Raw genomic sequence first — 22,776 nt, 5'->3', positions numbered from 1 at the left:
TGTATCAGACACACGGAGGTGAGAGAGGGCTTCGACAGCAAAAATATTGTGTTCAAAAACCGTGAGTGGAAAATGATCTCAGATCTCTTAACTGTGCATCTTTCCATGGGTGAGATCAAGACAGAGGTCAGAAAGAGTTGCAGGAATCTGTACATTATCAGTGTGTATCAGTGGAAACAGTGTTTTTAAGGCTGTGTGTGTTAAGCTCAATCTCCTCCATGACCTCCTGATTGCTACAGTATAGAGTGTATGGTTGACCTGCAGTGCACTGTGATTGGGTGGTTTCCAGACTGCTGCTGTTGCTTCTGCACGGCAGCAATGATGTTGATCATGCCTTTACCGTCGGCTGGGATCCCCACCTCAGGCCAGCCGTGGAAGTGGAACTGACGCACAGCACGGGCTTTATTCTCCTGCACAGAGGGAGAGGAGGGGCAGAGCATATGAGTGAGTGAGAGAGAGAGAGAGAGAGAGAGAGAGAGAGAGAGAGAGAAAGAGAGAGACAGAGAGAGAGAAAGAGAGAGACAGAGAGAGACAGAGAGAGACCTTGTAACATACAATTATAAGGGTTTCTCACAAGACATTGTGGTGCTAATCTGAACTGAAGAACTTAAAGCAGTCTGATCAAATCCCTGTGTGTTTATCATCACAAAATAGTATCCATCACAGTATGTGTGCTGAGAACGCCAAGAGAAATGCAAATTATGAATAATTGATAAAAATATCTACTTATCTACTACAAATGCTCCTATTGCTTTTTAATGTAATACATTTTATTACCAATGATACTACCAGCTATAAGTTAAATGAAAGGATCAGAATTTCTGAGCAATGTGTATGCTCCACTTTTGTGTTAATGACTTGAGGTAGTTTGTGTAACACCTGACGGTCCGTGTTAGATTAAATCCACCAGAACACTTGCTTCACCTGAACATATAAAACTCAAAGAAAAATGTACGGTTTTACAATAAAGAGAGTTAACTCATGGTAATCACTCTATAGTCACCTAGAAAAAGTGGAACATTGCAGATTTTTGTCAAAATGTTAACTTTTCAGTTACAAGTGAAATTAAAAGGCCCAAATTTCCAAGGTGGTTCTGCATGCAGCTCTCGGTCATGCCAACTTAAGCCACTTGGAACATTAAAAGTCTGATTATGCTTCAGTCCAAACTGCATAAGTAAACTGACAGGAAATGATCACGGTCTGTTTTGTTCAAACTGTCACTGCAGCAAGCAGCTGGTAAGCCCCTAAATTCTGAACAAAACTGAAATACATACAACGCCCTTCCCTCGTTTCCTGTATGGTTAAAAGCAAACAGAAGCACAGATATTTTGAAAGACACTTTTTTTAGAGGTAGTGAAAAAGTGTTTTAAGTAAAAAAAACATTAATAATTTTATTTTCTAAACATTTTTTCTATTGTTTTTTTTTCTATTTTTTCTAAACATTTTTTCTATTCTATTGTTCTATTTTTTCTATTTTCTATTGTTTAAATTGATGGATAGAAGTAGAAAATAGAAATGACTCTCTCACTTCCTCTACATTAGATTATAGATTTGGACTCCTGAGCCGTATTAAAAATAAATGTCCCAATCGTTGCTCCTAGATATGAAACTGTAAGAACACTCTATAAAACAGGGGCCTTTCCAAACATAAGATCCTAGTAAATAGGGCTCGTAAGTTCAAAAAGTGTGAGGAGTAAAGAGGAGGACTTAAGACTTTTTTTTAGCAGAGGACAAAAATGGCCAAAAGGTGAAAGAGAAGAAATGAGTTGCAGACAATATTTAATAATGATAAAATGCTAGAGATTAGACTGTGTAGGAACTATTTTTGTGACCACTCATATTAGAGATCTAAATAAATATATTCTGCCGTGATGGCATTTAGAGATATGCTAACATCTACGCTAACAGAGCAGAAATGTCACAGAGACAAATAATATCATTTCTGCGCTGTCGGAGATGTTTACATTTACATTTATTACATTTGTAACATACAGATGTTAGCGGATGGTCACGAACGTAATCCCTACACGATATAGACTCAAATAACTTAACGTCGAGACAAAGTCAGTACTTATAATAGACCATATTTTAAAAGTGCTCCAATTTCTTTATTGGACAACCAATCACAGTCTTAAAAAAAAAATGTCATACCTAATAATGGGTTAAGCCCCGCCTCCTCTCTAAGATAAAAGTTGTTGTATTTTCGTTACTCTGAGATTGGTCATGAATCACTCTTGTTATAAGATTTCTAGTTAGAGCTTTTTAAGCTAAATTAGGAGCTCTCTGTGATCATACTTAAAATCTTTATGAATACAGGCCCTGGAGCATATTTTGTCTTTCCAGACAGTGCAATTGTTTTTTTTTTTGTATTGTATATGATGCAAACATTATAAATAGTAGTGTTTGCTACTTTTGCATAATGATGCCATTCAGCGGAATAAAAAAAAGAGATATTGTAATGTACAATAGGTGGGCAATACATCCAAAATATCACAATACTTTTCATGATACACAATACATAATGCACACAGAGGGAATTAAGTGTTACTGATGCTGCTGGACACATGATAAAGTAGTGGCTGTTGAACTAGGGGTTCTGAAGTTGTGGGGTTTTGTGTGTGTGTGTGTGTGTGTGTGTGTGTGTGTGTGTGTGTGTTGACACTCACTCTGGTGTTGGTGACGAGCAGATCACGGACAGTGTAACTCTCACATTCCTCCTCTCTCTTCATCTCAATGGACATATCACCACACACCATCACTCCATCAGTGGCCCAGTACTGAGCACACTTCTCCTGCAGAGGGAGACAGAGACGAGAATGAAGCACCACATAGAATGATAATCTGTTCCCCTCACAACAGCTTCTCCCCCTCTCATCTCTTCTAAAGACAATTTCTTCATATCTACATCGGGCTCCTAGAATCATTTCTTTTTAAGTCTACACACACACGCATATCTCTCTTCGCCTTTTCCACTCCTCCCCTGTTTCTACCCATCCTCCCTCTCCCTCTACCTGTCCTCTCTCCTCCAGCTCAGTGAGCATCACAATAGAGCAGCTCCTCCACTCCCAGATCATCCTCCAGAAGTCCTCGATGGTGTGCTGCAGTGGGCCCTGACTCGCCATGTACGAGTCTTTTTGCCTGTAGCCCTGTATATACACACACACAAAACACGTGTTGAGGACAGAAATAGGTTTGATATTAAAGTACTAGTGAATTTTCCAGGTTAGTCCTATTATTGAAATAAGCTCACTAAAATATATTTGGCCTGTACTTAGATTCTGTTTTGTTTTTTTGGCCAATGACAGTAAACAGTAGAAAGCTGTACTTGGTGTGTGAGAGGAAGACACTCACATCAATGAAGGAAGAATTGACATAGTCTGTATTCTCCTCACCGCGCTTTACAGGAATGATCACTCGATTAAACTCATCTGAAAGAGTGGAAGAATGTGAAAAAAATATTTATACACATTTATATCAAAGCATCTTGGACTGAAAACACCCCCATCCACACACAGACAAGCAGACACACAGACAGGAGGGCAGACAGACAGACAGGCAGGCATTCAGACACACACACACACAGCTTACATGGAATGATCTGAAGCACACGGTTCTTCTTCATGTTGGCGGGAAGGTTCCCTGTTCTCATTTTATCATTCTGGATCTTTATAGATGTGAGTTTCTACAAAGAGAGAAACAAAAATGTTTAGATAAACACAAAGAGAAAGAAAGAAAGAAAGAAAGAAAGAAAGAAAGAAAGAAAGAAAGAAAGAAAGAAAGAAAGAAAGAAAGAAAGAAAGAAAGAAAGAAAGAAAGAAAGAAAGAAAGAAAGAAAGAAAGAAAGAAAGAAAGATGCATATCTTGACTAATTATACTTTTTATTCATTTATTGCATTCTTCTTGATATTAAATAAATGGTTGTGTGCTATGATAATAAATAAGTCATAAGGGTACATAGAGTTTTCTACTTTTTACTGTTTTAGTGATGCTGAAGTAAAATGATCTGTTCATTAATGTTTGCTTATTTAAGTAATTGTGATGCTGTTCACAGCTTGTTGGGTCACACCAGAGGTGGGAGTAAGTCACACATGTGCAAGTCACAAGTAAGTCTCAAGTCTTAACCTTCAAGTCTCAAGCAAGTCCGAGTCAATTTTTGAGAGAGTCGAGTCAAGTCAAGCCACTGTTTTATGTCAAGCAATTCAAGTCAAGTCGTAACTTGAGTCAAGCAAGTCACTGGCAAGTCATACAGATGTTTGATGATTTAACTAAATGTATATATTAAACAAAGTTAAATCTACAGTATTTATGGACTATGTATTTTTTTTTTATACAGTATTTATGGACTATGTATTTTTTTTTTGCAACAAAAATGATTATATGCATTTATTTTTAAAAGGTCTCCACATATAGGTGAGTTGTAAATACAATAAAAATCTAAAAATGAATAAAAATCAAAACAATGCCTAAGATGTAAATGTAACTGAAATAATAAAACAAACATAAAAGCCTGAAAAGTTTCAATATGCCTCAAACATGGCAGAAGACCATGGAAAAGTATATATATAAAAATTCCCTTTTAATGGGACATTAACACATCCTTAAATTAGATCCTTCCTTTTTAACAACAGAATAACAACAACAATCACGTCAATCAAAAAATGTAAATTATTGAATCACACAAACCTTGAAGTGAATTAACTATTGGAGAGAGAGAGAGAGAGAGAGAGAGAGAGAGAGAGAGAGAGAGAGAGAGAGGGGATTGGAGTGAGTGTAATTTATTAATATTAAAGGGACAGTTCACCTAAAAATGAAAATTCTGTCATCATTTTCTCACCCTCATGATGTTACAAACCTGTATAAATTTATTTGTTTTGATGAACAAAACAAAAAAAGAAATTTATACAGGTTTGTAACTTTATGAGGGTGAGAAAATGTAGCGCCTTCCATGTTTCGTCACAACTGTTACGGTTTATTAGTTAGTGCGTGCTCTCCCTCTGCATCACGTGGTTAGATTACGCTCTTGCGTGTGTTCAAAAACAGATTAAAAAAAAAAAATAAATAAAATAAAAAAAGTTATTTCGAGTCATTTAACTCAAGTCCAAGTCAAGTCTCAAATCATGAATGTCAAGTCAAAGTCAAGTCGAGTCTTTTTTTAATATTTGTCAAAGCAAGACTCGAGTCCCCCATCTCTGGGTCACACCCACCTTAAACTCCGCCTCCAGCCCACCACAGCCGGCTCCAGGTAAAGGAGCATAGAGTTTGGCCAGGTGAGACTCTAGAGAGGTAACCTCCAGCTCTGTGTCTCCATACAGGTAGTGTTCCAACAGAGCCTGGAAAATAAATACGTACTGCATCTGTGGAAGAGAGACAGAACAGAAGAGGAACACATGGTTAAAGGTTTTGGATGGTGCTGTTTGAAAGCTCGGGCCTATAATAACGACACTTCCAAAACTGTAACAAACCAGCTACATTTTAAAAATATTAGGGACTGGTTAGGCTATTTAAAATAATCAAAATAGCTGAATCTATTCGCTATCTATTAGCAGTGAACCTGTACTTTTAGGATCAGTATGAGGAACTGGGAAACATCATCCACCCACAAGAGTTTAAGATGTGTGTGTGTGTGTGTGTAAGGTGAACACTGTTGGAGTGTGTTAACTGAACTAACATCGGTCTGGACCATCTGGCAGCGCTGGGCTCGGATCCTTGTGACAAAGCCAAACACATCCACTTTCCTCTCGGCAGCCATCATGTCCAACATTGCATCGATTACGATGAAGGTCCCTGTCCTCCCGACACCAGCACTAAGAGAGACCAAAGGTATAATAATATAACTTATTGCAAATTAAATGACTAACAATGATGATAAATATATGAACAGTCTTGTAAGAACATTATTATAAGTTATTAAGTAGGGGTCAAGAGGAGCATGTCAACACAACAACAAATGTAACTTTCTGAATGCGTTCAGTATCGAACCTTCAGCCAATTCTGGAGTGAAGTAACAGCAACTGTGTTTGTGTGTAAATATATTAAAAGCACTAAATAAATTCAAACAACTTAAAAAAAGGAATGATTTGGTACTGATAAGCTATTAGACCTCTGCACATCTCTATTAGACAGAGGAATACATTTTTTAAACTGCTTCAAATGTAGAACTGTGTTTTCTGTTCATTTCATACAAATTCCAATTGCAAAACTAATCGTACAAAAAAATGACAATAAATAATCTTGTTGGTTAAGACCTGACTTGAGCAGTTTAACTCAATCGAGTGAAGATTAATAATGTTTTACTGCAGTTGACCTTCTGTAACAGTTTTTCAGGTGTTCGTTCCTCTTACATGTGCACTATAATGCACTATACCTTCATTTATAGAACAGCTACTAATGTTAAACCGATGTTTCATTGTGTAGTTACAAAAACACACATGGGATATATGGGATAAAAATAGAGTGAAAAAAGGTACCTGCAGTGCACCACAATGGGCCCAGCATACTGTGGGTTGCATGTTTTAACCTTTTTAAGGAACTTTAGCATTCCGATGGGGGTAAAGGGCACACCAAAATCTGGCCAGCTGGTAAAATGGAACTGAGTCACCAGTCTCTGAGGCTTCTTCCCTGATACGTCCCCAACCTACAGACACAGAAAAAAAAGTATTTGGATTAACAGCATGTATAAGAAATTACACACAATTCAAAGCTTTGGCACTACAGAAACTCAGCTGAACAGTTTAACACTTTCATTGTTTGACCACATTTCCTGAAGATAAAGGGGTAAATAGGGATGTAGCTTCAATTCGGTGACTTTGAGGATACAATCACAGTGTTAATCATTTTAAAAATAAACTATACGGAATAGAAGAATTTTAGAAAAGACAAGGCCAACTCATAGTTTTTCCATTAAACTGAAGACATTTGGGTCTGGGATTAAAAGGTGAACATGAGAATACATCTGAAAGCATTTCAACCTTTATTTTCTTATATTTAAATCTAGCTATGTTAAACAACATGGCAGTAAAACAATCTGGAATGTATCGGAAAAAGAAACTGCTACCCAGAAGACTGTGAAAAAAAAAATCTAAACATTAACGTCAGTGACATCACAGGAAGGTTTTAGTCCTTATTTTTCTAGAAAGCAAAAACATGGACATATCTACAGTTAACATGTCTACAAAGCTGTGTAAACTTTGTGTTGAATCAGTAAGGATTAAGATATACCTGCTGAATACAGAACTTGCGTACAGTGTAGTCCACCAGCACGGTCATGTCCTCTACAGAAACACGGATGTTCCCATATGTCCAGCAGCCCTGATCCGGCCAGTACTGAGCACACTTACACTGAAACACACCGGAAAACACATTTTCAACGAGAGACTCATCAGTGGTGTTCTACAGATAGAGAAACATTTAATCTGACTGCAATTGGAAACAGGATCAACAGAGTAAAAGCACAAAAACGCAGACACATATGTATGTAAATTAAATCCCCATTAATCTTGCTATTTTAATTATTCTAACTTAATTATTTATTATTTGACAGTCAGTGTACCTCCTTTCGCTCCTTAAGGTTGGTCACCATAACAATGGTGGCAGTGTTCTGTTCCCAGATCATTCTCCAAAAATCGTTCACCGTCTCCTCTTTTGGCCCTTATATACACACAAACACACACACACACTTATTTCCACAATATACCCGAGTGCGCCAACTGACTGTACTGTACGTCACTGCTAAAAAAAAAAAAAAAAAAAATGTAATGATGGTTCTGATTTTTTTTTATTCATTTGTATTTACCTTGGGCAGCTATAAATTTGTTCTTCTCCTGATAGCCCTGTTCAGAGAGAGAAAAAGAATGCATTAGTTTTCTCTTATTCGACACATTAGAGTATGTGTGAGTGAAATCTGGTGCTCAAACTCACGTTAATGTAAGAGGCGTTAATGAAATCTGAGTCTGGGACGCCCTCTAGAGGGGAGAGATGTACCCTGGAGTGATCATCTGAGAGGAGAGGGAGAGATTGAGAGAGAGACAGAGAGACACACACAGAGACAGACCGAGACAGAGACAGACATTGACAGAGAGAGAGAGAGAGAGAGAGAGAGAGAGAGAGAGAGAGAGAGAGAGAGAGAGAGAGAGAGAGAGAGAGAGAGAGAGAGAGAGAGAGAGAGAGAGAGAGAGAGCGCATGCGATGTTCAGTACATATAACAGTGGAAGAAATATTGCTACAAAAGGTCAGCATTATTGATGCTGCAAAACATCACTTTATAGAATGCTGCAGCATTTTTTCCAACCCAGTCTTTATCTGCCACATCTGTGAAATATGTGCAATTATTCCAGACTACAATTAACTTACTTCCCTGACTGACATAAGAACAGAGGTCTGGGCTTGCTGAAAACTCACTCACAATAGAAATCTAATAACAATTGTTTGCGTCTGAAACGTGTTTATACATTACATTTCCTTAAAACACATGGAACGTGGATTTTTCAGACAAAAGTATAACAAGCTGAGCTCTAAATCTGTAATGTGTCCTTTCAGGGACAGGGCAATTGCTGATGTCTGGGAATTGTGCAAGTAATTCCTGGTTCCTGCTTACTGTATCTTTCCATCAGTGAATAAAAATCTAATAACCTTTGTTTAAGTACACATTAAAAGTGACTAGACTGAAACACTGAGGCGTTTAATATGTATTAATGCAGTTATAGAAATAAAACCATGAGCTGAATGGAAAGAGAACTCCATATATCCTATATAAAGGATATAAAGTACACACATCCCTGTTAAGTTTAAAAAATAAAAGATAAGGGAAAACAAGATATCAGAAATTTCCACCCTCACCATCATAAATCAAAAATAAACACATTAACCTAGTTGCAGAAGTTTACACAGCCTCTAAACTAATACCTTCTGTATGGTCACCCTACATTTGAACCCAGATATGTGAGGAATGAGAGTTTGTTGTCACATTCAGAGTAATCAGTACATAGCAACCTTAATGGTAAGTTTTTGTCCTATTATATATACATACACACACACCGTGTGTGTGTGTGTGTAATTAATATATATATATATATATATATATATATATATATATATATATATATATATATATATATATATATACATACACACACACACACACACACACACATTTCAGAGGGACATCCAGTTCATGGCGAGTTAACTGTGGTACTCTATTTTCTTTGGTTGTTGTTGATGGCCTTTATAGTGTTCCATGGTACAGTTAACGTTTTGGAAATTCTCTCATACCCCTCTACTGATCGATAGCATTCAACATGGCAGATACCTCACATGCTTTGTAAGCTATTTGTGGCTTCAGCATTCGGATGAAACTCCTACAGAAACGACTGATCTTTATTTGGAGTTAATCTGAATAATTTCATTGAGGACGGCTGGATGATCGCACCAGAGTCCTGGAGGAACCTCTTGACTTGCCTTGATAATTATGTTTGACTGATAATGAATGTGATTGGTTCATTCTGAACACAGGAACGTCCACAGTAATAAAAGGGTGTGAACACTTATGGAATCAGGCTATTGTAACCTAAAATGTTACAGAAGGGTGGAGAAAGTTCTGATATTGCTGATCTTGGTTGCATGACACAAGGAACGCGTTTTATGATTGTGTGCATGTAGATCATTCAGACAGACTCACAGGGCAGAATGTTGACATAGCGGTTCTTTTCCTTGTTCTCCTCTTTGGAGGCGGCATCACATGAGGCTTGGATGGGGCAAACTGGCAACGCCTGCAATGAAGAAGCACAGATATGTCATGGACAGACAGGGATCATGTGTTAAGAGGCAATCTTTGAGCCAGTTGTGTAGCAAATGTGATATAGGGCACTTGTCTACTGAAATAAAAGGTTGAATATTTGTAGCCAGGGTGTGTTTTAGTCTCAGTGACTAACTGTGTTGGTTTGTGGTCTTGTGATGACATCATGTCATTGCTCATAACAGGCTGATTCACACTCACTTATATTTGCCAACTTTTAATTTTGACTGTTTTAAAACCAGTTGCTAATTATACGTCCTGCTTTAAACTCAATTAAAACATCAGGAAACGTTTCCATATTCTACGCACAACAATCTTATTCATGAGTCACCTGTTATACGGTGCATGATGTGTGTGTGTGTGTGTGTGTTTACATTGAATTCTTCCCGGAACAGTTTATTGTCATCAGCCATGCGACGGTTCATTTCCTCCTCAAGCTTGTCCACTGGAAGGGGCGGGTACTTCCTGTTTGTGCTGGGCGAGCGAGCCAATAGCGGCACGCTCTGAAGCTCTGTAAGTTCCAACAGGAAGGAAAAGAAAAAGGAAACAGGAAAGGAGAAAAACAATTATGTCTTCAGTGTAAATCAGCTATAGAGCTCATTAATTAATATACAACAATGCATGTAGACTAAAGGAACATAAATCACTTCCTTTGTAAATCTTATCACAGTTAACAAACTGTCCAGTAGTGGGCACCACAGTACAACTTAAAATAGGCACATTAAAGCAAATCTGTCTGAGACACAAAAAATGCACACAAAAAATAAATACACGCAAAATAAAAACACACACAAAACGCACTCACGCTCACACACACGCTTGCGCACAAACACGCGCTCACGAACACACCCCCTAATGGCAATTTAGCCTCACCAATCCACCGCATGTTTCTATAAGGTGTGAGGACACCAGAGAACCTGGAAAAAACTTGTTATACTGAGAACATGGGGAATAATATGCAAATCACCAACAGCGGCAGTAACGTGAACTCAGTAGTAATCCTCTTGGACCCTGGGGTTATGAGGCTGCAATGCTACCTGCTGCTCCACCATGCCAGCATACACACATTCATCCATTTTAAACTTACTTTAACACTCCTTCTCTTTATAACACTTTACACAATTTTTTATTATTTTACATAAGACAGACACACGCAGACAGACACGCACACGCAGAGAGACAGAGACACGCAGAGAGACAGAGACACGCAGAGAGACAGAGACACGCAGACAGACAGAGACACACACAGACAGACAGACACACACAGACAGACAGAGACACACACAGACAGACAGAGACACACACAGACAGACAGAGACACACACAGACAGACAGAGACACACAGACAGACAGAGACACACACAGACAGACAGAGACACACACAGACAGACAGAGACACACACAGACAGACAGAGACACACACAGACAGACAGAGACACACACAGACAGACAGAGACACACACAGACAGACAGAGACACACACAGACACACACACACACACACACACACACCTGTGTCGTCCGTCCTGCCATTGGTCAGTCTGAAAGAGTTTGAGTGACTTCCTGCCTGCTTGTACTTCTTAAACCTGTTACAACACAATGACACAAACAGAAAATTGTCTGTTTCATGAATGAGCTTCAACTCATCATGTGTGAAAGAGAGAGAAAAGAACAGAACAAAGAGGAGCTGGAATGATGCAGCTAATCACTGGTAACGACCAGGAGGCTGTGAGAGTTTAACAGTGAGGAGAAACTGCCAGAAAAACACTGCTGCACAATCCTTAACCTTTAACTGCACAAACATTCGTAGACATTTTGCTTGAAAAACACCTGGCAAACACCTGGCAAATGATTTACTTACTGAAATGATTTATTTATTTGCACTAAAATGATTTATTTATTTGCATACATTCTCTGTGTGTGTCTATTGCCTGACCTGAGCATGTAGAGGATGATGATGATGAAGATGATGACCAGCAGAGATGATAAGGCCACCGTCACTGCAATGATCGCTGTGTCTTGATTTGAGGAGAAGAAAAATGACAAAAACACAGATCTCCAGATTTATTCATTGAGGAATAGAAACAAATATTGCACATCTGAGTGACAGAGCTATGTCAAACCCCAGGATTAGCAGTTCATTTGAAGGCCAATTTGGAGTCAGATGTTTTCACTCAGTGGGATCAGGTGTGGAACCAACCAAGTGTGCCATGTTTTACACTTCATGCACTCAACATTTAACAGCTTTGCTTACGTAGTAAAAGAGGGGCGGGGCTACAAAGCACTGATGTGAATTTGGGAAAAGAAGATTTGAGACGAAGACAGCTGACAGCACTGTGACGTACACGGAATCTTACAAACGTCTTTATAAAATGTCTTATGAGCTTTAAACAAGCTCACGCTGTGTGATTTCTTTTTCCAACATTCTTATAACTCTGTATTCTGCTAAAGATAACAGTGTCGTATTACGCGTTTGACATCACTTGCATCGACTGGGAAACGACTTATACTTCCAGCTTGAAAAAATAAACCTCTCGTAGTCCATTTGAGATGATACAACCCTTCATAACATTCATCTAACATTCGGACACAACAAATGTCTGATCTTCACAACTTGTGTTTTTGCATCGTGGCGAAAACAGCTGAGATCTAAAGATTTCATAGGGTTCACAAAACTTTTTGAGGAACAAACGAGGGATATTTACCTTCACCACCTCCACCTGTGGGGAAAAAAGAAAGATTTATATCTCAGTTACAGACAGAAATCAGAAACAATAGAAACATTAGAAAGGAAGGATTAGATACTCAAATCTGAATAACTAGGGTGATATGTGCTATAAACTCCAATACGGTAATGTAACTGTAAATAAGTCAAAACTAATAACAGATGACTGAAATCACAACCAGTCAGCCAACACTGATACCTACCTGGAGGAATGCTGATGTATGGTGTGGTGCTGATTTCAGGCAGGTTAGAGGTCATGCTGGGTTCAACACTAGGAGAAAGGCTTGTGTTTGGAGTTGTGTTATTATAAGAACCAGGATAAATTTTGGTGGAGAGGGTCGTATTAAAAGGGCCCTCAGTTGAGGAAGGAACAGGCAGGGTTACGGGACGAACAGTTAAGATTTTGTCCTCCGTCCCTCCTCCTCTAACAGTGGTAGGCTCAGGGGGCGGAGCACTGGTGTGATTGGTGTCAGGAGGCAGAACTGGAGCAGGGGTACGAGGGGGCATGGGGACTCCTGGAGATGGCATCTCTGCTGTTACTTTTGTGGTGTTAATGATGACAGGCTGTTTGGTGGGTGGGGTTGTGGACGAAGGGGCAGGGTCTTGAGTAAGATTGTGTGCTGTGGGAGAAGGTGGAGTTAAAGGTTTGGGTGTCACAATCTGATTCTGATCTGTGTGAGTGAGAGAGAGAGAGAGATAGAGAGCAAAAGTGAGAGTCGTTCTCAAAATATTCACTGATTTAAATCTGTATGTAATGATTTTATGTTTTAGTTATAATCGCAGTATTATTATAGTTCATTAGATTAAATCAGATTAAAAAAATTCATTGTGATGATGTCCATGTAAACACTTTGGAAACTAGAGTAGGGCGAATAATTATTTCAGCTACACTGAAGCTATAATTTATTTATTTGTAGGTTAATGCTATATCAGCAGCTGTGGCTATATTCATAGCAACAACAATATACTATATAAAGAGACGATAACAATATTGACCAAAATAGTGGTAAGAAAGAAATAATCACTGAAGCTATGAAAGACAAGACTTAACTGTGTCTTATTGAATTAAAAGCCTGTGCTGATGAGGTCTTACCTGAAAGCACAACTGATTCCTGGGCCCAAGCAGTGGCCAAGGTACACAACAGGAGCAGGGGACACAGACCCATACTGCCCTGAGAGAGAGAGAGACAGAGAAAGAGAGAGAGAATTTTGAATTGAATTGAGAGAGCGATAACACAAAAAATAGATAGCCAGTAGAAAGAGCGTTAAAGAAAGAACAAGACAGACAGAGATAATGGGGGGAGAGAGAGAGAGAGAGAGAGAGAGAGAGAGAGAGAGATAGCCAGAGAAAAAGAGCATGAAAGAAAGAACATGACAGACAGAGAGAAACAGATAAAGACGAGAGAGAGATGTGATAGCCAAAGAAAGAGAGAGAAAGACAGAACAAGACAGACAGACAGACAAATACGAGAGGGAGAAAGATGTTTGTGAGGTTTGTGTTGTCAAAGATTCATCATACACAGACTTGTGTGCCCTAAATTCATATTTTAATGCCAAGCATCCAATCAGCAGCCTTCAGCTGGAAACAGAAGACACCTGCACATTAATCTCTGGTTCACTGTTAGATCCTAAATCTGAAAAGTTGTCCGTTTTAAACGGTCACCGTTAATCTGCTTGCAACAGGAAACTGAAAAAAGGGTCTGGTTAGATTCTGGCTAGATTAACAGCTGAGATGTAAAACCATTCAGGTTAGTGAAACTTGTTTAATTAATAATAATAATAATAATAATAATAATAATAATAATAATAATAATAATAATAACAAAACATAAAATAAAACAAGCGATGAAGAAAAACAGAAACAAGAACCGTAATAATGGATATAACAGGATTCTTCTAGGCTACTATTTCTAACGATGTTACGTCTAGGGCCCTAGGTGAGAAGGGGTTATGATAAATAAAACAGGAATGAAGCTCGTGGTTGGTTAGGAAGGACGCAGCAGTCTTACACTTTAGTGGTTTGCAGTGTTCGAGCTCCAAACCACTGCACAACTCTGTGTGAAGGCCTGAGGTTTAAAAACCACTGCACTTTGCTAGAAGCCTATTATTTAGCAACCAGACAAGCAAAACGGATCGCTGTAATTGCTATTGCCTTAACCGCTGTGGTAACAGGCTACCGTAAGCTAGGCTAGCTGTGTCAAGCCCTTATCTAACACAGCTGATCCAGTTAGCTGAGCAGTGTGCTGCATTACAAAGCCACAGTACAATAGATTCAGTGTGTGTGTGTGTGTGTGTGTGTGAGAGAGAGAGCTTAAAATGACCCCACTATCATGGCTTAAATCCAGCATGTGCTCAGTGGACAGTTTAATAAGCAGAACAACACACTAAATGTGACAAAAACAAGACAAAGAATGATTGTGTTTTTTAATAATCACTTAAGCATTTAGGATCGGTTTTAGGATGCCCCTTTAATTAATAATTATCATATAATCGAGAGGTACCAAGATGTCCAAAGTGATCCAGGACCTGAGTGTGTAGTCACATGAGTTCTTTATGTAACACTATTGAAGTGTCCTGAGGTGGAACACAGCAGCTAACGGGAACTGTGATGTCTGTGCAACAAGGAGAGACGGAAAACATGAGCTGTGTCCCAAATCACATGCTTATGCACTATTCAGCACTGCCAAGCGCATGTGACGGAGACCGCAAGGACGTGGTGATATACTGTATGATCACTAGTGCTGATAAGAGGCACTTATAAGGAGGAAAAAAACTATATAAATATGTCACAATGAACCTCTTGTACAGAACTGCTTGAAGACGACTCAAATAAAACATCTCCACAAGTATAGGTTTAAGAAGAGTACGAGTACAGTGCTAATGTAATAATAATAACATTTACAATCACAAAAACTCAGCAGGATTTTTTTAATGTGATTCTGCAGTAATGCACATTAGTTTTTTTTGTTGTTGCTAGAATTCATTTACAAACAAGTTGTGTAATGTCTTCATGGTCAGCAACATCTCTGTTAAAACTGAGTATTTAATGATCCTACATGGAAATGATGCATCACCCAGAAGACGATAGGTTTCCCTTTGAGTCTGGTTCCTCTGTGGGAGTTTTTTCCCCTGCCACTGTTGCCCCTGGCTTGCTCATTAAGGATGAACATAAATTTTCAATTTGAAACTTTGTCTCAAAAACGGCTTCACAAGAATAGAAAAATTCAGAATAAAAATGACAATGTCCATTGTCCAGCGCAATACAAATAAAACTGAATGTTCACTTTGCTCAATGTTAGTTAAGGAAACTATGATTACGCTGATAGATTTCATCGATCATAGAATATATTCATCTTTGGTAGAATAATAAACTCGCTTGATTAAAACGTTCTCTGTTTTTGGTGACAAAGTGAGTTTTCGTTATACATTAGCCAGGTTAGTGCATGTTTGGTGCAAAAGCTCTGACCACTTACCTGCAAAAAAGTGCTCTGCATCACTCACTCATTCGCACAGTGACTGCCGAGAGAGAGAGAGAGAGAGAGAGAGAGAGATATTAAAAAACTGCTAGCAGATTCTCTCATTAACTTAAGGCATGTAATGCTAAAACAGACATATTTTCCGGCCTTGTTAGCATGTGTCAGCTTGTCAGCTTTACAAACTCTAAAGGAAACTGTGAGATTTTTGCATTTCAGCTAATTTCCTTTGACCTGCTTTTATGCAAATCCTGAATTCTTTTTAAGGAGAAGCTGAATGCAAGCTCTGCACCATGATTCCTCATAATGACATGTTCGGAGGATTTTATAGAAAGTGACGACGTGATGAAGGGAGACAGAAAAGGAAATTAAAAAAAACGAACGATGTGGTGACAATTTCACAGTGTTACCGATGGTTTAAGGTTGCAGGTTTGGCTTATGCTGTTTTGTTGAGGTCATCTTATCATTTGTGTTCAGAACGTTCAGTAAGACAGAGGCGCACTGGAACACAGAGACACTTCTGACTCTGAGTGCTCAGAAATCTCAGACTTTGCTGTAGGCTTTTTAAGGAAACAAATGGTAGTGAGTGCGTCTCAAAAAGGAAGCTTAAAAATAAAAGTAATAATTCAATATCTAACAGACAATGGAAGCTAACAATGTATGATGAGCGAGTTAGCTAGTCACATAAATGAACACACGCTATGTGAAATAAACTAGCGGATAAACTTCAGGAGCGGACGACTCGTAGATATACCGCTCTGTACCTACTGTAGATATATATCCATAACTACTGTAGATATCCTCTTTTAACAATATCCTCAAAAAAAAAAAAAAAAAAAAAACGTGCAAAATCACGTGCAAATATAGTTACATGGCAAATGAAAACATTCCTTCTGGGAGAGTTAATAAGGAGTTTTGGTGAACCTACAAGGCAGATGAGAAAAAAATAAAATAATAAATATTGGACCAAAAATGCTGGGGGTTTATACAAATTCAATAAGACTGAATTACACAACTGCTTTGATTCAGTAAAGATGAGTTTAATGTCGTGATGTTGTGAAGAACATGAGATACACGTGCACTGATCTTATATATCTAATACATCTCCCATCATAGAAGGCTTACATCTCCCATCATAGAAGGCTTCTTGAACGTCCCATGAACATTTAGGAATATAGACAGGAATGAAATACATCTCTACACTGAACATGTTCAGTTATTCTCTCAATACGATGTGTGTCTGTACACTCACTAGTCACTTTATTAGGAACAGTCCTTTAAAATCAGCGGATCATATGGCAGCACATTGTTTACTAATCTCTATTTACACAGTGTCATTACAGTCTGTACTCTGGTTTTATCTATCTGTCCTGTAGCATATTGTATTGTTTGCACTAGGATGCATTTTACTTTTTTTTTCCATGAGCTGTCTTATGTAGCTCCCTGTACCGCATCAGCTGGATATGATTGAAATGACAATAAAAGCTTCTTGGCTTGGCTTGACTTGAGCAGCACTGTGCATAACATGCTGTAGATAAGTGTCGAGAGCTTCAGTTAACGTTCACGTCAAACACTAGAATGGGGTGTGGGATCGCAAAATGGAAGAATTCTCAGTGACACTGAATATGGATTGGTCTGGATTGAATGTTTAAAAAAATGGTGATGATTTGAGATTTTACACACACACACAGAGCAAATTGTTACAGTGTGCCGGATTGACTGAAGGAAAATACAATACACTAGTGATACACATCTGACATCTGTGTCAGTCAGTAGATCTAGGTGCACACACACACACACACACACACACACACACACACACACACACAAAAAGAGCATTTCCTATCTGATTCAATCCGGGATAAAAAAAAAATCACCACAGCCACAGGGACGTTTATATTCAGTAGTGGAGGAAAGCACAGTGCTTCAGACAAACCCACGTGGGTCAGAGAGCTAGAGTTTAATTAGACACGGTTCGTTTTGTTACATTCAAACACAATGTGGGTTTGGTTACACACTGCTAGTTACACACAAAAGGTTTAAGGATTGTACTTTTATAATGTGGGGAGCTTAATCAACTGAACAGTCGCATACTGAGGCAGTAAAAAACATATACAGATACAGCTTAAACTCTAAATATCATTACCCCAATACAGGAAATAATATCATCATACAACATAGACCTGCAGTATGGGCTAAAAGAGCATAAGTTAGCCCGAGTGTAGAACTGATCTTTGTCTGCATTCTCAACATCCTCTGGAGGACGAGACAAGGAAAACTGTCCATATCAAACTGTACAGACATCTGAATGTGAAGCTTGTGATTTAATGCCCCAAAAATGTAATCAGAACAAGTTCACCGATTTCTGCTGCAAGAGTTTGCAATGAACTGGGGTAGAAAAAAACCCATAAAACAGTTCAGTCTGGAGAGTGAGGATAAAACATGTGCTGCTTCCTTTACATACGATTCAGTAACAACTCACAGAACATAACAGAATATCATGCTGAGTGTCCGGCATATCGCTTCCTTCAGGCAGGATTAGATTGTGGCTTTTTTCTGACCACTTGATCGCTTACATTTACGTGTATGAGAGCACAGCTGGACGATCTTTAATGAAAGCCACAATCCCTGATGTGAGCTACAATAATCTGTACATTCTGGCTAAATCTATCTCCAACATCTACCTCTTGACTTCTCCAGCTGCCAAAACCTTTGCTAAATGTTAATGCTACACTACAACATTTTTACACTCAAAAACACACTGTATTACAACACTCTATACTTTTTCATCAAATGTCACCAAGAACACACACTTGACCAAGCACAGGCTTTCTGGAGCTCATCAGCAATCTTGTTGGAGTCTCACGTTTATCTGTCTAACTTACTCGAGAAAAACCTTGATCCATGTTAATATATAACTTTAGTATACTCACTGATCTCACTCGTGCCTGGTTTTACAGTTTTAGATTTCAGAAATAAATTAAATGCCATTTAAAGACAGGATGATATGAATTCAGACTGACGCTGCAGGGCACCAAGAACGTAGCCTCTCCAATTCGCACCTCAGCAAACAAATTTATAGTCAAAAAACTCGGTCCAAGTCCTGGGTTTCCCGAGTGAAGGACAGCATGAAGATGCGGCTATCTGAAAGTGCGATTCGAAGCTTCTCCTTAAAGCACCTGGCCATACTGACCTATAAAACATTCAAGAAAAAAAAACATAAATATATATAATCCTGCCTCATTTTGGCTGTAGATACTGAACCTTATAAAAAAAAAACCTTACAGAATAAATGCTAGCAGTGGTTTGCAGTAGAATCGACTTACTGAGTTACTGACTTGACACGGCATCTCTCTCACACACACACACACACACACACACACTTCCCATCCTCAGCCTGGAGCCAAAGCTAATCAGGGTGAAATCAGCTAGCAGTCACAGGACGGCTACTTTTCCTCTGCTGCATTGTGCATTGTGGATCGACACAATACACATTACAGCTATTCAGAGTCAATTAGCAACCTGTCTGGATTTAAACAGGTGTGGGCTTCGCACACTAAATACATACTACAACAATCTGTACGCATCAACATTCGTAGCATTCTCTGTTTAACCAACTTCTCCTTATCACGAGTTATCAGGATTGACCATCAACCGCCAAGAATTCTGCAAGAGCCGTATGACAGGTTTCCTTTCTTCTGCTAAATAATCGAGTCTACGCAGAGTTCGGTGACGATACAGGAGATGAGATGCAGAGCTCTGTTATTTCTCATTTCTGTACTATCTAGTTGGAAAAAAATACACAGAGGCTCATAAGAAATATCGCGAGCACAGGCAAGTCACAAACAGTCTGAGGTAAGGGAAAAGTATCGTCATGCGCCGCTGCAGACGTGAAACTCCGATTTCAATTCAGCGGTCTTGTTCTGCTGCTCAAAAATTGTGTTGCGTGACTCCAGTAAATCAGTTTATTAGTAATTGAATGAGGATACATGCCAAGTGACAACAGAAAAGGTCACGTTACTGCATCTGAAGCAGTGATATTGTGTTCGAGTAGACGGTCGCGGTGGTGGTGACGGTTAGACAGAGTTTGCTGCGTCATTGTACATCAAAAGTGTGTAGAAATAAGAGCGCATGAATATCAGGAAGTCCTCTGATGGCGTTTGGATGAAAGGTTGGACGAGTCAGAACCTAAAGTAACTAGGATATAGTGAGATATTGTAAAAGTTACAAGTTATATTTATTATGGGAGATGGAAACCTGGCTAATAACACACATGTGCCTGAAGATCCTATTCCAGATGTAGTTCTCCATTATCTCATAATAAACTCCACACTTCTGGGAAGGCTTTCCACTAGATGTTGGGAATGTGGCTGAGGGGATTTGTGATCATTCGTTCAGCCACTAGAGCGTTAGTGAGATCAGACACGGACGTTAGATGAGGAGGTCTGGGGTGCAGTCAGTGTTCCAGATATCGCGCCTCACGGCGCTCGCTCTTCAGTTTTCATGGAGCTCGCACTCCATTCTTCACGAAGCTCGGTCTTCACTCTCTGGGGTTCTTGCTCTGCAGTCTTCATGGAGCTCGCTTTGTGCACAGGGGTACGGCCATGCTGCAATGTGTTTGGGTCCTTTAGTTCCACTGAAGAGAAATCTTAATACTACAGCACACAAAGACAAGTTATACAATTGTGTGCTTCCGACTTTGGGGCAACAATCTGAGGAAGAGCCACAAATGAGTGTGATGGTTAGATGTCCGGTGGAGATCAGGTTTTCGGCTGTATCATGGAGCTATGAATAAACTTAATGTTTCAAGGAGCTTGTTCCAAATTCCACCACTTTCTGCACTGTGTGCGTCTCAAACTATTTTACTCTACGTCAGATCTCCTTTTTTCCCCTTAGAGAGCTACTGGGACAAAATTACGGTGGCCACCAGCTTCTCATGTTGTATTATTAAGTAAGATTTATTTACTAAACTGTTAAATCTACTAAACTGTATGCTCCGTTCATCTATTCTAAAACCCAGAATGTCATACACAACAATTTCAAGGTCATAGTTTTGTCATTTAAACACCTAATTTAATACGACAGCACTCTTTTTGTCTCTGTGAACTAGCATGAGGACGTATTTTAAACAAGACTATAGAGCACTTCTGTAAGACACACTAGAATGTGGTGCAGATACTTGTAAAATATTAAATAATACTAATTCATTTGTAATCAGTTCAGTCGCTTCTGCATTGTGAGTCCTGCCCAAGCTCTATGCCTCCTGCTGCTGTTTGTATTTAAACAAACAAAAAAAAAAAAAAAGTCAACATCCAAAACCACATGTGCTACATCATGTGCTATTTTATAAGCTGGCAAATGACTAATGTGGGTGGAAGTCATGTTAGATTAGGAAATGCGCAGTGACATACGTTAGGACCTTTATCCTATTAGTATGCACATGTTTATTGCTCATTTTTTTATTGTCACAACTGAAAATATATCAGAACCACACCAATGACTCAGTGAAGGGTCGAACAGCCTTCACAAATCACCAAACCTTACAAATAGATAAAAAAACAAAAAAAAACAAAATAGGAACTGAATGTATAGGAGTTGAGTCCAACCTTGGAAGTGAGACAAGGCCTAGTCGTGAGCCAGATGCCAAAGATATGACAACGATAGTTACAGGAAGTCCGTGTCTACTGCGAAAGGGCCGAGGTCACAAGTTTAAACATCGCAAAGCATTTTAACTGCGGAAACGATTCAGAAAAGCCTACACCGTGATCTGGGAAGCTGATAAGCGAGTAACCCTTTCACATTATTCATAATTATACAAAGCAAACTACATCCATAACTACAAAGAGCAACAATTACACCACATATGGGCATTAGGACAAAAACGCCTCAGAACAGGCAAACACATGCTCCACGGTGTCAGGACACCTGACATACCAACACAACCGTGAACAGACTCCTCATACGAGTACACTGCAGGGTTTAGCCCATCCCTGGGTTTGGGTGTGTTGCATCACAATTGCCCAACAACCTCACCCACAAGAAGCTTTGTATCTTGTCAACCCCAAGCCTTACTGGATAGCAGCTTTAGGCTCATAGTCGATGATTTCAGTGTTAGAACATCATCTAAATATATCTCAGTATGAATTAGGTGTGTAACACAACACCAATGTGTGTGTCTGTATTCAGATTTCAGTCTGAAGGACCTGGAAATAAACCCCCAGGTAGAAACACTAACACTGTCAGCATGTTAACTGTAAACTGGTCACACAACGTGCTCTTTGTGTCCCATGAACTTCCTATCAGAGCGAGAGAGCTCTCTCTGTCTGTCCCTCTCTGTTTGTGTGTCAGTCAGTCTCTCTCTCAGTCAGTCGGTCTCTCTGTGTGTCAGTCAGTCGGTCTCTCTGTGTGTCAGTCAGTCGGTCTCTCTGTGTGTCAGTCAGTCGGTCTCTCTGTGTGTCAGTCAGTCGGTCTCTCTGTGTGTCAGTCAGTCAGTCTCTCTGTGTGTCAGTCAGTCGGTCTCTCTGTGTGTCAGTCAGTCGGTCTCTCTGTGTGTCAGTCAGTCGGTCTCTCTGTGTGTCAGTCAGTCGGTCTCTCTGTGTGTCAGTCAGTCGGTCTCTCTGTGTGTCAGTCAGTCGGTCTCTCTGTGTGTCAGTCAGTCGGTCTCTCTGTTTGTCAGTCAGTCGGTCTCTCTGTGTGTCAGTCAGTCGGTCTCTGTGTGTCAGTCAGTCAGTCTCTCTGTGTGTCAGTCAGTCAGTCTCTCTGTGTGTCAGTCAGTCTCTCTGTGTGTCA

The 22,776-nt window shown here is 39.3% G+C and overlaps 1 protein-coding gene across 1 annotated transcript in view; it reads right to left on the bottom strand.

The window, feature by feature from the left end:
- ptpra (protein tyrosine phosphatase receptor type A) overlaps window positions 1-22,776 on the bottom strand; it is a 35,815-nt gene that overhangs the window by 3,817 nt on the left and 9,222 nt on the right. Inside the window, exons 2-21 of the mRNA XM_060890389.1 lie at window positions 15,988-16,030; window positions 13,608-13,686; window positions 12,718-13,185; window positions 12,495-12,509; window positions 11,726-11,807; window positions 11,302-11,375; window positions 10,165-10,301; window positions 9,674-9,764; window positions 7,918-7,994; window positions 7,793-7,829; window positions 7,550-7,647; window positions 7,219-7,338; window positions 6,468-6,634; window positions 5,669-5,804; window positions 5,205-5,354; window positions 3,589-3,682; window positions 3,352-3,428; window positions 3,012-3,146; window positions 2,667-2,792; window positions 259-410 (exon numbers count right to left, since the gene is read on the bottom strand). Coding sequence (XP_060746372.1) covers window positions 259-410; window positions 2,667-2,792; window positions 3,012-3,146; window positions 3,352-3,428; window positions 3,589-3,682; window positions 5,205-5,354; window positions 5,669-5,804; window positions 6,468-6,634; window positions 7,219-7,338; window positions 7,550-7,647; window positions 7,793-7,829; window positions 7,918-7,994; window positions 9,674-9,764; window positions 10,165-10,301; window positions 11,302-11,375; window positions 11,726-11,807; window positions 12,495-12,509; window positions 12,718-13,185; window positions 13,608-13,686; window positions 15,988-16,008 — 2,336 coding nt within the window. The 5' untranslated portion in view covers window positions 16,009-16,030. The remainder of the gene's footprint in view (window positions 1-258; window positions 411-2,666; window positions 2,793-3,011; window positions 3,147-3,351; window positions 3,429-3,588; window positions 3,683-5,204; window positions 5,355-5,668; window positions 5,805-6,467; window positions 6,635-7,218; window positions 7,339-7,549; window positions 7,648-7,792; window positions 7,830-7,917; window positions 7,995-9,673; window positions 9,765-10,164; window positions 10,302-11,301; window positions 11,376-11,725; window positions 11,808-12,494; window positions 12,510-12,717; window positions 13,186-13,607; window positions 13,687-15,987; window positions 16,031-22,776) is intronic.

This window comes from Tachysurus vachellii, chromosome 17 (genome assembly GCF_030014155.1).
Source record: "Tachysurus vachellii isolate PV-2020 chromosome 17, HZAU_Pvac_v1, whole genome shotgun sequence".
Taxonomy (NCBI): domain Eukaryota; kingdom Metazoa; phylum Chordata; class Actinopteri; order Siluriformes; family Bagridae; genus Tachysurus; species Tachysurus vachellii.
This window is presented reverse-complemented; position numbering and strand designations above follow the sequence as displayed.